Consider the following 15,343-nt stretch of genomic DNA (forward strand, 5'->3'; position numbering starts at 1 on the left):
TTAACCCATCCGGATTAAAAAAAGAAAAAAATAATTTTTATTTATTTTTTATTTATTTTTTTATTAAAAATCTATAATTTTGAAATTCTACTTGTTTATATATTTTTTTTAAAAAATGGGAGGATACCATCCGACTTACTCTGAAAAAAACGACACAAAAAACAAGACTACCCTAAAATACGGTCAAAAATTAGTGCACGACTAAAGAAAAAAGTGTGTGAACACGATATGTGAGTGATTAAGTGAGGTTATGGACGCGTGTTTTGACCGTACAGCTAGACATGACACCAAACTGGACACAACAACCACATACGTACGCACAAAAATCGAAAAAAGACTGACAGGACACTTTTCCTGGGGACCGTGTCACGGTGCTGACTGTTGTGACACGGTGTAGTCTACCGTCAGACGGTAGAAAGCCCCATGTCACGGCACTATTCACCGTGGCGCGGAAGAACATGCCGTGACACGGTGCGCAGTTCCAGGCCAGTTTTGTGATTTTTCCAGATTTTAACCGATTTTAGGTCCGTACTAATTACTATGTGAGAATAAAAACCCTTGGTCATGGGTTAAACAAAAGAGTAAACACATGAAGGTTAGCACCAAACAACCACATATCATTTAGGCACGATGATGTAAAAAAAAAAAGTTCGCAACCTAGAGTCAAGATCTATGTTCAACTATTGTTCAAGCTTTGGGTGTCAAAAGGGTACCATGGTTAAGAGTTTGGACGCGTTAGCAAGGCAGCCTCCCTTGAGGGTGTATGCCAACGGGCGGCTCCGCGAGTTCGTGATGAAATCGAACTCGACTCCATGGTTTGGGTGGATTTAATAACTCGGATGAACCCTTATTGCCATGAGCGTTTTTGGGTTGATAGAGCTTAAATCCCCCGGGGCTAAGTCGCATGTAGAACACATACGTTTTTTCAAAAAAATCGAAGGAAGTTGACTGTGAGAAGAGAAAATAAGCAACCGGACTGATTTTAGGACTGCCGTGACACGGCAAAAATTCCCGTGCCACGATACTGTGCACCGTCAGACGGTGCACTGTACCGTGACACGACAGATTTTGCCGTGGCACGGCAGTCAGAAGATCTGACTGGTGCCCTGTTTTCCTTCGTGCGCAACCAAGTTATCCAATTTTTCCTATGGGACAGACCTGAATGCGACGTTAAAACGTCTATGCAGATGCAAAAATGCCAAATTAATCACAGGAATATTTTTCAAGAATCTTTCAAGTCTCATCCACTCATCTTAATTAAATACCGATCATTCAAATCGATAAATAATCAAGAATCCTCCCCAGTGGAGTCGCCAAATTGTAGGCGTCGCTCGAAGTGCGCCTACGTTAAAAGCATTTTGTGAATATGCTTGACACTCATAGGAAGTGGGAATTAACATTACGATTAGGGACAACGATTAGGGACAAATAAAGTAGGGAGCCGCCAACAAGTTTTTAAGGAACTTGTAAACCGTTCACGGATCATAAAAGGCAACCACGAATAAGGGATAGCGAACGAAGGCAGCAACGATTGACCCGTGAAGGTTACACCCCATTCATAATCCATGAGATTACTAACTCCATATGGTTCGGAACCACGAAAGGAGGATCGGGGATGATGGTACGAAGTGAGTCATGGAGTCACATTCGCCCGTATTGGCCTCTACTCGATTCTTATATTGAAAAGCATACCTGTGATCTCAAAGGCATACAAACAAAATATTCAATTCGCTCCAAACTATTATTAGGCTAAATTGGTTTAATATTAATGCAACATATAATTCTAAAATATTTGTGATCACTTGAATTAATAACAAGATTAAAAAGGATCCTAAACCGGTTGTCCAAATTATCTTATTAGGCGTGATTTTCAATTACATATTCCCTTTAAACATGCAATAATGTGGTGATCAATAAATAATAATAGAATAAACATTAATATTGGAAGCAATTTAACAATAATTCCAACAATATAAAATCGTTAGAAAAATAATAGAAATAAAAGGAACATAATTCTTACTTTGATTCTGTTTGTTTGCAACTACAAAATAATAAACGAGTTAGTAACTTCAAGGAAACAATAATAAAACAACAATTAAATTAAATTAAATAAAGTAGAGTTGATTTGGGGCCAAACCCTCAAACAGTTCTACCTTTCACGCCTTGGCTTAAGGACAGAACCACGAGTAAAGTATGGACTCCTTTAAGTACTTGAAGAAGGAATTTTGAAATGAAAAGGGTAGGCTAGTGTTTAGACTAAAGCATAGAAGAGAGAAAAATAAAACTAGAGAATTAATTGATGCCCCGTACATCTGAAATGAGGGGGTATTTATAGGGAAAATGTGCTGAGGGAGCACACGGAACCCTAAAATGATAAAAACCCTAAAAAGGTATCCCGTGACACGACAAACTGTACCGTGACACGGGAAGTCCCACCGTCAGACGGGAAACATTCCCGTGACACGGTGCAATTTTGGTGTGACACGGGAAATTATCAGAAAACGGGAAAGAAGACGCGTTAAGGGTTTACGCGGAAAAGACACGGAAATTCCCGTGTCACGGCAGACTTCCCGTGTCATGGGAAATCCCACCGTCAGAGGGGACTGGTTTCCGTGACACGGTAGGTACCTGCCGTGGCGCGGGAATTCCCAGCCTATTTTTCCGTCTAAATACATTTTTAACCCTAATTTCAATCGGCATTTTAAGTGTCGATTGATAATTTAGGGCATTTTCTGACTTATTATCATTTGGGCTAAAATAACAAAATAATTAAATCAAAACAAATAAAAGGTTTGGGCCAAAAATAAATAACAAAACAATAAAATAAAAAAGGTTTGGGCTAAAATTATATAATAAGTTTGGGCTGAAATTAAAACTATGCTTTTACCAAACATCAAGACTAATCCATGGACCGTTTAAAAATAATCAAATACGATTTTTTAAGCACTCTCGGGATTAAATACTGAACCCGACCAATAGTGGCGGTGAAAGGTTGTTCATCATCGGGTTTGGTTTTGGGGAGACATTTTTATGTGTCTACAGAAGCCCCCACTTTGACTTAGTTTGTAGAAACGTCAGTTTCGAAAACGATAGTCAAAGTAGCCGATAGGGACGGAGAATGATTTAAGACGTTCTGCGATCCTAAATCACTCTGTATACGCCGATACCTGCAGAAAAGTGTTAATTCCACAGATAAAAGAGTAAAAGGATAGAATACGTATAATGGCACCAGTGTATCGGTGACAAACGAATTTGGCACAAGTGTATCGGTGGCAAACGAATACGTATCCGGCCTGATGGAGTCAGACCACAGGGCTGACCAGGCTAGACTCTCCATAAAGGAGATAGTACGCCTATAAATAGTGGGTAAGGTACAACGGAATAGAGGTTAGACACTGAAGTTATTGTACGTCCTATATCTCTCTAAGTACACTTTCTCTCTCTAAACACTCTCTAACTTAAGCTTCGGAGGGGGGTTCCTCGAGCCACCCCCGAGGGCAGTTTACGTGTGCTGCCGTGTGTAGGTTGCCGACGGGACCCAACTCACCTAGCAGAACCCTTGGATCCACACCTGGAACAATTGGCGCTAGAAGGAGGGGAAGGATCATCTAACATGAGGTTCATCAACTAAGCTAGGGGCTAGTTGACATTCTTGACAAACCACCATTGTCGAGGAGGAAGTTGTACAAACACCCATACTTAAAGCCAACGACACCAACCAAACACCAAAAAAAACACCAGCAGCAACTGTCGATCCAAAAGGATCCGCCGAAAAACCCAAATCAACCATCTCACAAAAATCCAACCCTATTGGACCGACGTCAGCTGCAGCTAAAGCAGCATAAAAACCAGTCGATCCGACAGGATCCAATTCCATTTTCAAATACGAAATGCCGTTGGCAGGCGCGAACAATGAACCCATTGTTTCAACACCCATAGCCCAAAAACCGCAGCATGTAAACATGCCAGTCATCCTGTAGAACCTCTCTAAGTGCAGTAAGGAACAGCTGGCGGCAATGGCGACAGTCCTTGTCAATGTGGGTAAGGGAGCGAGCTCGCCACCAACAGCGGCAGCTGCGGAGCCAGCAGTAAAGAAGCCAACACCCCCAATCCTCACCCCCGAGCAGAAGGAGCTCGTTCAGCTGAGGAAGAAAGTACTAGAGTTGGAAGCTCGAAACCTGAACCGAGAATGGAGTGTGGAGGAGATAGCCTAGGCTGGGACAAGCCCGGAGAGGCAAGTTCCCCGCAGCAGGTCACCAGCCTCAGAGTGGGGACCCAGCCCGAACAGAGACAAGCGAGCGCGGATCCAGGTTATTCCAAATAATTCCCCATTTTGCCGGGTGATTCTGGAAGAACTGATGGAGAAGATAAAGATGCCGAGCTGTAGGTACAATGGAACCACAACACCTAAGAGCCACATATCAGCCTTTGAGAATCACATGGTGCTTTATACCATGACGGATTCGGTTTGGTGCAAAGCGTTCCTACCAACCCTAGAGGGATTAGCTGCGGAATGGTATGGGGACATCCCAAAAGGTTCTGTATACTCGTATAATCAGCTGAAGAGGATGTTCATGGAGCATTTCATAACCTTGGTAGATCGAACTAAGATGACAACTGAGCTGATGTCACTAGTTCAGGGGAAGGATAAGCCCCTAAGGGAGTTCTTCCCCAAATTCAACAAAGAGGCAACAACCATCCCGAATATGAGCCAGGAGGTAGCACTACTGGCCATGCAGAGCGGCTTGCTTCCAGGCTCGCCGTTTAGAGCGTATATGGGGCATAAGAGCCTCAAAACGCTGGCTGAGGCGCTGGGTAAAGCGCACGAGTTCATCAAGGCAAACGAAACTGACAGAGCAATATTGAGCAGGAAGGCGCCAAGCGACCCAGTTAAGCAGGCAGAGGTCACCCAGGCAGAAAATGTAGCCAGGGCTGACCAGCCTAGCAGAAATGAACAAGGTCGCAGAGAGGCGGACAGAGCTGTGGGGGTAAAAAGGTCAGATCCGAAGAGAGGAGGAAGGCCAGGAAGGTTCGATCAATATACCCCACTAACCCACTCGAGGTCTCACATCTTTAGTGTGAACAAAGCTGATGATAAATGGCAGAGACCCCCGAGAATGGTTAACAGGAACCGTGATCCCAACAAGTGGTGTGACTTCCATAGAGACCATGGCCATACCACTAATGAGTGCACGCATTTGAAGGATAACATAAAAGATCTGGTCAGGAGAGGATACCTAAATCAGTTCAAACAGCACGCTGATCTTCCCAGAAGAAGGGTGACAAGGGAATAAACGCGTCGTCAATTGTCTATCCCTAGATCAAATACAATTTATACAACCTAAACAAACCTAATACGAGTATAAGGCAAGCATAGGGGTCGAACCACAGAGAACGGTAAACACCACCAAATGTTATCGACAATTAAGCTAGTCCGGAATAGGAGATAAATAAACTAAAGTCTAAAGATGCTAAAACAAGAAATAAAACATTAAGGCACCAAGGGAAATGGGTAGGTGAAGTTGACGCTTGACCATACAATAACAAAGTAGCATATCAATGGTAAACTAAACATGCATGAATACCGAAGTAAAGGGTCCAATCTAGCCGCCTTCCGGGGTCAATTGGCTTCTCCTAACATAGCCTCTATGTTTCCACATTAGAACCATATACTAGGAGGTACTATTAAATAACAATCGATAGTAATGAATCTCAACTAAGTCAACTTCCGTTACTTGTTAGTAAAGACTCATCTTTGATCAACTAACAATGTGCACTTGCAAGAAAGACCAAAGAATATCAAGCATGCAAAGACTTTAATCACCATTAACATAACCCCAACATTAAAAGCATGAACAATTAGCAACTACACCATCCCCACACCCTTGGCTAGATGACTACTCACAAATCATATTGAAAACAATATCAATCATCAAATCAATAAGCATCAACATGATTAATAAGCAAAGAAGAAAAATAAAAGCAAATAAGCAAAATAAAAAACAAAGGTAAAGAGAAAGAGTAAGAGATTGCTCATTAATTGAAGATGAAGGTCTACAAAGGATTGAACAAGCTCCTTCTTCAAAATCCAAGTTCATTAATGAAGAAAACCACACTTTCTCTCTCTACCAATGAAGACTAATCCTAACCTAACCTAACCTAAAACTAAAACTAATTAGAGAGAGGAATAGATAGTTATTCAATGTTCTTCTAATTACCCCAAAAATTGGGTATTTATACTAAGCTAGCCAAAGTAAGAAAAATAAAAGAAGGAAAAATAAAATAAAGAAAGAAAAGGAAAATAAAAAGAAAAATAAAATAGAAAAGAAATAAAAGAGAAAAGAAAATAAGAAAAGGAAAAGCAAAGGAAATAAAAATAAAAGAAATAAGAAAAACAAATCCCCAAAATCCCCCCAAAACATCAGCTACCCCGAGCTTCTTCTTCAAAATCAATTGGCTGCTCTAAACTCCATTGAAACGCACCACCATCACCACCGTTCATCAACCATCATCATCAAATCGAGGCCGTTCGATCCTCATTAAAAGCCATGTGAAAAGCTCGTGAAATGGTTCGATCGAACCGTGGGTTGGTGCGGCCGAACTACGGGGTTGGTTCGGTCGAACCATGGGTATGTTCGACCACTCCTCTTCGATTAACGAAACCCACAAAGTCTCTGACTCGAAGTTCGACCGAACCACAAACGGTTTGCCCGAACCCGATTGAAATTGAATTTGCTTTGATTTGCTGCTGTTTTGTGCTGATTTTGGTGATGTTGGCTGTGATGCGAGGGACGATAGCAGGTCGCAGGCTGCTGCTATATGTGGAGGAGATGGTAGCTGGCGATTTTGGCGGCTGACGGTGGCTGGGTATTGGTGGTAATGGCTGCTGTGGGTTGCGTGAGGTGGAGCAGGGGTTGCGCGAAGGTGGATGAAGGTGGGTTGAGTAGTGCGGCTGCTGCAATTGGTTGGAGGTTGGGAACGGTGGTGAGGTGGAGTTAATTGGTGGCTGCTGTTGCTGGTTTGTGGCTGGTGGTTGATTGGTGGCAGCAGGGGAGTGGCGTTGCGGGGTGCGCGAAGGTGGTGTGTGGTTTGTGGCTGATGTTGCTGTGCGCGAAGGTGGATGAAGCAGGGGCTGTAGCTTGGGGTGGTGAATTGGTGGCTGTGAGTGGTTGTTGTTGATGTTGCAGTTGCTGTTGGTGTGTGTTGTGGTTGTGCGTGATTTGTGAGTGGAAAGCAGGGAGCAGCAGGGGAGGTGAGTATGTGCTTGGTGTGGTGGAGGATAGGTGTGGTGGGGTGAAGGATAGGTGTGGTGGCAGCAAGGGCAGCAGCTTGACTTGATTGACTCGGGTCTCGAACATCCAATGCAAACCACTTGACTTTGAAATCCGTGCTTGAACCCGAAAACATACCTACACAACCAAAAATACACATTGGAGAATCGGGACATAAAATAAGATAAATAAAATAGAAATAAATAAAATGAAAATAGATAAAGGACGAAATAAAACAAAACCACGACAAATAGAATAAAATAAATAAAATAGAAATAGATAAAATGAAATAGAAAATAAGAGACATAAAACTAAACTAATAAAAATAAACAAAAACTATACAAGCAAATAAAGTAAAATAAAATACGAAAATAAACTAAAGCTAATAAAATAAAGAAAATAAACTAAAACGCTCCAAAATTACCGAATAAACAAGAAACTTTGTTAAAAAGAAAACAAGAGAAAGAAAGGGAAAATAAGATAAAATAAACACGAAAATGACTCTAAAACTACTCCCTAAGAGTGACATAAATGTCACTCATCAAAGGGATGAAGATAGAACAGGTCGTGACCACAGAGGAGGTCACAGGGGTCCCGCTGAGGACAGGGACAGAGACAGTAAGCCAGAAGGTAGAGTGTATGTGATCAGTGGAGGACCAGTGCACGGGGGAACAATGAACAAGGCACGAGCAGACCTACAGGCAATGATACATCAAATAAATTACAATGAGAAGCGTAGTTGGCCACCACTTCCTCCGCAGCCGCAAGCTAAATTTGATGAATACGATCAAGAAGGCATATTCTATCCTCATGATGAACCGCTGGTGGTAACAATGAGAATAGAAAATTGGGAGGTGGATCGAATACTGATAGATAGGGGCAGCTCAGCCAACATCATATACATCAGCGCGTTTAAAGAGTTGAAGTTAGACAAGAAAGATCTAAAAAGGGTGAGTTATGAAGTCACCGGGTTCAACAGATCGGGATTGACCCCGAAAGGCATAATTGAGCTCTCAGTTCGAGTAGGGGAAAGGTTAAAAAGACGTGATGTTTGGGAAGAGTTCCTAGTGATAGACTCTCCTTCACCTTACAATGTGATCATGGGAAGGCCGCTCATTCCCAAGATCGGCGGAGTAGTTTTCACCTACCACCTCGCCATGGCTTACACAACTAATGAAGGGCGATCAGCAAAGCTCAGGGGAAGCTAAAAGACGGCTCAACAATGCTACATAACTGCTTTAAAGCAGCCCGCCAGGATCAGGCAACAGCCTATCTCAAAGCTAAGATCCCTTGAACAGCCTAAGAGAAAGTCAAGGAAAAGGAAGCGCGAAGAATACCATAGGGCAAAGGATAAGCAAAAGTTGGCCATGGAAAATTTTGAGCCTGCAAAAGAGGAGATGGCCAGACCACTTCCTAATATGTCCAATTTATATAGTGTTTTACCCCCGTCCCGTGGTCATAATTAGTAGTGTTTTTGGCTCTTTAGGGCCACTTTTATTACTAATTTGTGTTTTCTAGTGTTTTCGTAGTTTTGGTTGAGTTTTACATGAAATTGCACTTTTGGAGCATTTTCCCGGGTTTTCATGGATCAACTACGGAAGCTAGAAGGACACGACCATTCTTTAAGCCCGGGATCGGTGAGAGCCGGTGATTAAGGGCTCGGTATGTGATACTGGGGCTATTGGATCAAGTAATCAAGACCCGATGAGGAAATCCGGATTGGGCCGAGGAATCGAGCCCAATCAAAATCCAAGCCTCGAAGAAGAAGCCGGGCCCGATCGGGCAAGCATACGCCCGATCGGGCGGGCGCGCGCAAAACAACACCAAGGAAGAAGCGCGCCCGATCGGGTGAGTGTAGGCTCGATCGGGCGCAGCATACCAGCAAGGGGCATAGTAAAAAGGCGGGCCCGATCGGGCGGCCCTTTGCCTGATCGGGCGCGTGTTTTTCTAAGTAGCTGATTAGTTTTGTTTTAGTTTTTGTTTTAGGAGTGTTTAAGTACGAATTATGTACGTAATTTTTTTTACCTTCTCTTTTAGATTTTCTCTCTCTACTTAGGATATTTTCTCTCTCTTAAATTCTCTCTCAACTTTGTTCTTAATTACATTCATTAATCCAGTTTTCTTTTGGTAAAAATTTCTTCTCTTTTAATTTCAGTTATTTTATTTAATTCTTTGATTATGTCTCGCTTTATTTATTTGATTAGTTTAGATATGATGATGCTTGAGTAGTTTTATTTTTAGGGTTTATGGGGATCTAATAAATAATATGAAGGGGTAAATTTGTGATTGTTGATTATCAATGCTTGGTTAATTTCCTATTGATTGATTTAATGTTATGCAATTAGGTTTGGCCAGGTTTAATTGTATGAGTTTAGCAATATTAATTCGAGATTCGACAGATGAGAATTGATGTTTAGGCTTAGTTTCAATAGGCGGACTAATTTATAAATGGTTAAGTCGAGATTTGACAGATGAGATTTAATACCGGTAAATTAACTCTGTAATTATAATACGTAGCGAAAGCCCTTTATAATCTGATTGATCAATGCTTAATGATTGTTTATTATGATTTGCCCTGGATTATTGTTTATTAGTGAACCTATTCCCTAGGTCTTTTAATATTTAATTTCTCCCTACTTTATTTCCTCCGATCTTATTCTTCGTAGTATAGTCTTTATTTACAACAATATTAGTTACCTTGATAATTTAGATTATAATAATTAATTAGGAGTAGAAAGACTTGTTTCCCTGTGGATTCGACCCTGGCCTACTTCCCTATCTGCATTAGTTAGAGGACTTAGGTAATACTTTTGATTAGGGGATACGACTTTACCCTGTCACTTCCCAGCAGGGAGCACGTTACAATTGAGCTCATCAAGGGCGACCCATCAAGAACGGTGAAAATCGGGAAAGATATTGATCCAGTTGTAGGGGTACACCTCATAGAACCGTTGAGGAAGAACAAAGATATCTTCGCGTTTTCGGCAGATGAGATGCCTGGAATTGACCCCGCAGTCATGGTCCATAGGCTGAACGTGAGAGAGGATATCAAGCTAGTAAGGCAGAAGAAACGAAGCTTCTCAACGGAGAAAAACTAGGCCATCCAGGAGGAAGTAGAAAAACTTTTGGAAGCAGGATTCATTGAACCTTGTGATTATCCAGAGTGGTTGGCCAACGTGGTCATGGTCAAGAAGGCGAATGGTCAGTCGAGAATGTGTGTTGATTTCACCGATCTCAACAAAGCCTGCCCGAAGGACTGTTACCCGCTGCCACGAATAGATCAGCTTGTAGATTCAACCAGTGGGCACGCTCTGCTGAGCTTCATGGACGCCTTCTCAGGATACCATTAGATTAGCCTGCACAGCCCTGATAGACAGAAAACTGCATTCATCACTGAAGGGGGAGTGTACAATTACATAGCTATGCCCTTTGGGTTGAAGAATGCAGGAGCAACTTTTTAGAAGACAATGTATATAGTGTTTATGCACCAGCAGGGTAGAAATGTGGAAGTATATGTGGACGACTCAATTGTAAAGAGCGTCACGAAGGCAGGACATGTCATGGATTTAGAAGAAACATTTGCCACTCTGAGCAAATACAACATCAAACTCAATTCGAAGAAATGTGTCTTCGGGGTGAGTTCAGGAAAGTTCTTAGGCTTCCTGATCAGTGAAAGAGGAATATACGCAAATTCGGAGAAGGTTAAGGCAGTTCTAAGCCTACCTGAGCCTAAGTGTATCAAAGACATCATGCGGTTGACAGGCAGAATGGCCGCACTGACCAGGTTCATCAGCAAGTCAGCAGATAAAGCCTTGCCGTTCTACCAGCTGTTGAAAGGGAACAAAAAATTTAAGTGGGGAGCCGCAGAAAGAAAAGCCTTTTAGGGTATCAAGGAGCATCTAACTAAGCTCCCAACAATGATAAGCCCGGAGCTGAGGGAAAAGTTGCAGCTGTACATTTCCGCGTCAATTCAGACAATTGCAGCCGTCCTCTTGGTAGAAAGGCAAAAACAACAAAAGCCAATATACTTTGTGAGCCACGTACTGACTGAGGCAAAACAAAAGTACCCTTTGGTCGAGAAACTGGCCTTCGCAGTGGTAACAACAGCAAGGAAGTTAAAACTATATTTTGACGCGCACATAATACAAATCCTCACAAATCACCCACTGGAAAAAGCATTGCAGAAAATGGACGCATCAGGTAGACTCTTGAAATGGGCCATCGAGCTTTCTAAGTATGAGTTGGAGATCAAGCCCAGGGCAGCCATCAAGGCACAAGCCTTAACAGATTTCATCGTGGGAGCCTCTTATGAGGAGAAGGAAGATGACTTTGGGATCTGGAGGGTAGAAATAGATGGATCCTCAGCCCAAGCAGGGAGCGGGGCAGGTATCATAATGACATCCTCAGAAGGAAATGTATTTGAGTACGCCATAAAGTTCAAATTCAAAGCATCGAATAACGAGGCAGAATACGAGGCAACACTGGCAGGCCTGCGTTTGAGTATCGCAGCCGGAGCCAGGAAAGTCCATCTGCAAACTGACTCCCAGCTTGTCGCCAGTCAGCTGAAGGGGGCGTACGAGATTAGGGAGCCCACCATGTTGAAATATGTAACTAAAGTAAAGGAACTGGCAGCCCAGCTAGTTCACTTCCAGATAGACTTGGTCCCCAAAGCGGGAAACTCCCAGGCCGACGCCTTGTCAAAGTAAACCAGTTCTACCCTGCAGAGCCTCATGAGGACGGTGATGGTGGAAGTCCTGGAGGAAAGCAGCATTGCCAAAAAAGAGCAGGTGAACTGTATCGAGCAACAGCGAGCTTGGTTCACAGACATTCTTGCATACAAGGTTCATGGCTCGCTGCCAAATGACGAAGTCCAAGCTAAGAAGGTAAAGAAAGAAGCCAATTGGTACGTGGTAATGAATGGAGAGCTTAACAAGAAGGGCTTCTCGAAACCACTGCTGAGGTGTATCCCGGAGTGGGAGCAGGAAAACATTATGGAAGAAGCCCACTTAGAAATATGTGCCAACCATATTGGTGGAAAAGCATTGGGAGTAGAAGTTCTAAGAAGAGGCGCATACTGGCCAACTCTAGCTCAAGACGCGCTGACATATGTGAAAAAGTGCGACAATTGTAAAAAATATTCCCTAGTCATAAACCAGCCAGCAAATGATCTGACTCCAATCCTCAGCCTGATTCCGTTCGCCCAGTGGGGAATGGACATATTAGTTACATTCACTATTGGGTTAGCAGGCAGAAAATACCTCATAGTTGCGGCAGACTATTTTACTAAGTGGATAGAAACTAAGCCGACCAAGTACATAAAGGCCACCCAAGTAAGGACATTTATATGGAAGAACATCATCACAAGATTCGGGGTGCCACAGTGCATAGTCTTTGACCATGGATGCCAATTCGACTACGACACAATCAAGGATTATCTGGAGGACATGGGCACCAAGTATGCAAGTGCCTCAGTCTGCCACCCCCAGAGCAATGGTCAGGCCGAGGCAGCAAACACGCTGATCCTAACAGCCCTGCAGAGAAAGCTGGAGGAGCACAAGGGCCTATGGGCTAACCTAGTCCTAGAGGTCCTATGGGCAAACAGAACCACTGAGAAAGAGTCTACTGGTAAAAGCCCTTTCACCCTGGCCTATGGGGCTGATGCAGTTGTCCCGGTGGAAGTGCAGATTACCAGCTTGAGGATACAGCATTATGAACAACAAGGAAACGAAAAGCGCATGCTGGAAGAGCTAGACTTCTTGCCGGAAGTAAGGCTAAAAGCAGCCCTCAAGTTGGCAGCTCAGAAGAGCAGGATTTCTAAAGCTTTTAATAAAAGGGTCAAGTACAGGGAGCTCATGCCTGGAGACTTGGTCCTCAGAAGGACAACAACAGTGGGAAGAGGAAATCAGCATGGAAAGCTGTCAGCCAATTAGGAAGGTCCTTTTATCATTCATAAGCAAGTAGGACCAGGTGCATTCCTCCTCGTTGATCAAGAAGGTCAGGTCTTAAGAAATAGTTTCAATGCTGATGTGTTAAAGAAATATTTTGTTTGAAAGGCAAGAAGTTAAGTAGAAACGGAGACAACTATTTCAATTTTGCAAGAATTCTGTTTAGTTCATGTTATGTTAACTAAGGCATCTGAACCATTTTTAATTTAATGAAATACAAGCCTCTACGTGAGGATTATATTGCGTAAACTTGTTTTGACATATCATGCTTTAGCATCATATACTAACATACAGAAGTAAAAAAAAAAAAAAATGCAAGTGCTGAAGGTACAAAGCACCCTAGCACAAAGCAACAAAACAACGTTAAACTACGAAGGAAAGCATCCCTCCCGAAAACCCAACCTCACCTGCTCAAAGTAAAACAGGGCACCACCTCGGGGACGCCTGAGGGGGAGGCCTGGCACGTTCAACTTGAGCAGGAGAGGGCAGGGAAAGCAAAGACGATGAGCTATGTGGGTAACACTAAGGTTCTCTTAGTCCCACCCAGCTCACCTCTTCGAGGGGGAGAGGAGGAGGAGATAGATACATATAAGCCCTTACAAAAAGAAGTAAGTGGCACAAAACAACAAGTTGCAGCATAAACAAGCTAAACGACATAAATAAATCACAGCAAAACAAGATGAATGACACTAAACGAGCGGTCAAAACGCTGATTGACACAAGTAAGTCTCAGCAGAGCAGACCGAATAATGCTCAGAAAGGCAACAATTGAATAAACTAGTCAACATGCAGACGAGTCTCTATCAAACCTAAATAGAGTACATAAGGCACAAGCACCCAAAAGAAACAGGGCAAGAAGACTAGAACTCACTGAAGTTCCTGCTAAACACAACAGCGAACAAGAAAACAAGGGAGCCCTCAACAGCCAAATCAGGAAAGCAAGGAGGCCCAGCCTACGAGGCCTCGCTGAGAGCAACAAAGAAGCTGTTGTGGTAAGATACAGGTACTACTATGCCTCGGCCCAACAACAGGCCCAGATAAACATGCAGACTATGAGATAATCAACAGACAAAGTAGCAGAAATACATACAATACAAAGCTGAACCCCTGCCCACCAAGGCAGGATAAACATTCAGCAGGTTAGTTACAATATATGTAAAGCTGAGCCCTTGTCCACCAGGACAAGGAAACACTCAGCAAGTAAAGCCAGAAAGGCATAAATTCAAGTTAAGTTGGACAGACCCAGCAACAAAAGATAAAGTATTTTGAGGAAACACAAGGAAACATAATATTTGGCGGCTGTACACCCCAAAGATAGTAACAAAAACTACCTAGTTACAACATATCTGGGTGAAGGAAACTCGGAGGAACCACTGGAGTAGGAAGGTGACAGCCGCCATAACCTTTATTTTCCACCAGCCAAGGACTCCACCCTAATAGCTTCAGCAACATCAGGACAATGGGGAACTTCCAAGTTCAGCACAACATGGTCAGGAACCTTGCAACTAGCAGCACGAGGGTGGACAGCAGGCAGCTCAAACAAGCCAGCCTCGCCCGTAGCCTCAACTTTGGCCCAGAAGGTGTTGAAACGAGCCTGCTGTTCCGCACCTTCACCATATAAGCTGCTCACGCACCGAGCCGCAGCCTCCCATCCACCATCATGGCGATCAGCCAATAACTTAGCAAAAATCAGGGGAGAGAACAAAGGTCTTAAGTGCTTCCTTCCTAGTAGTTTCAAGTTCAGTAACATGCCCAGCCTGCAAATCAGCGATCTCTGCTTCCAACGCCTGCACCCTGGCCTGAGAGGTCCCTAATTGCTCCTCGCAGCTTTTCAATTTGGTCTGGGTGAGCTGAAATTCTCCCAACTGGAGCTGCAGGGCGTCCACCCTCTCCCTCAGAGGAGTCACCTCACTGACCATAGCTTCCCTCTCAGCCCGAGCCTACCGAACCTCCAAATTCTTTTGAGAAAGAATCAGGCCCTGATTCTGATATTCCTTCTCCATTGCTAGCAAGGCATTGGATAAATCTCCAACGGACCTGAAAAGCTGCAAAAAAGGACAGAGAAAGAAAAGAGTAAGTTAAGACAGGTTTCAGTGGAAGGAAATAATAAAACAAGACACTGACAAT

At 43.2% G+C, this 15,343-nt stretch overlaps 2 protein-coding genes across 2 annotated transcripts; both read left to right on the forward strand.

Annotated features, from left to right (window-relative positions):
* Window positions 1-4,373: 4,373 nt before the first annotated feature.
* LOC145632960 (uncharacterized) lies at window positions 4,374-5,294 on the forward strand. The gene has a single exon (XM_081685277.1). The coding sequence runs from the start codon at window positions 4,374-4,376 to the stop codon at window positions 5,292-5,294; it is 921 nt and encodes a 306-aa protein (XP_081541403.1).
* A 5,894-nt stretch (window positions 5,295-11,188) lies between these two features.
* Window positions 11,189-11,977, forward strand: LOC145632961 (uncharacterized). Its single transcript, XM_081685279.1, has one exon. The coding sequence runs from the start codon at window positions 11,189-11,191 to the stop codon at window positions 11,975-11,977; it is 789 nt and encodes a 262-aa protein (XP_081541405.1).
* The last annotated feature ends 3,366 nt before the right edge of the window (window positions 11,978-15,343 follow it).

This window comes from Chenopodium album, chromosome 5, assembly GCF_948465745.1.
Source record: "Chenopodium album chromosome 5, dcCheAlbu1.1, whole genome shotgun sequence".
Taxonomy (NCBI): domain Eukaryota; kingdom Viridiplantae; phylum Streptophyta; class Magnoliopsida; order Caryophyllales; family Amaranthaceae; genus Chenopodium; species Chenopodium album.

Coding starts and splice junctions, on each gene's coding strand:
- LOC145632960 (XM_081685277.1), top strand. CDS start 4,374: ATGCCGAGCTGTAGGTACAATGGAACCACAACACCTAAGAGCCACATA.
- LOC145632961 (XM_081685279.1), top strand. CDS start 11,189: ATGATAAGCCCGGAGCTGAGGGAAAAGTTGCAGCTGTACATTTCCGCG.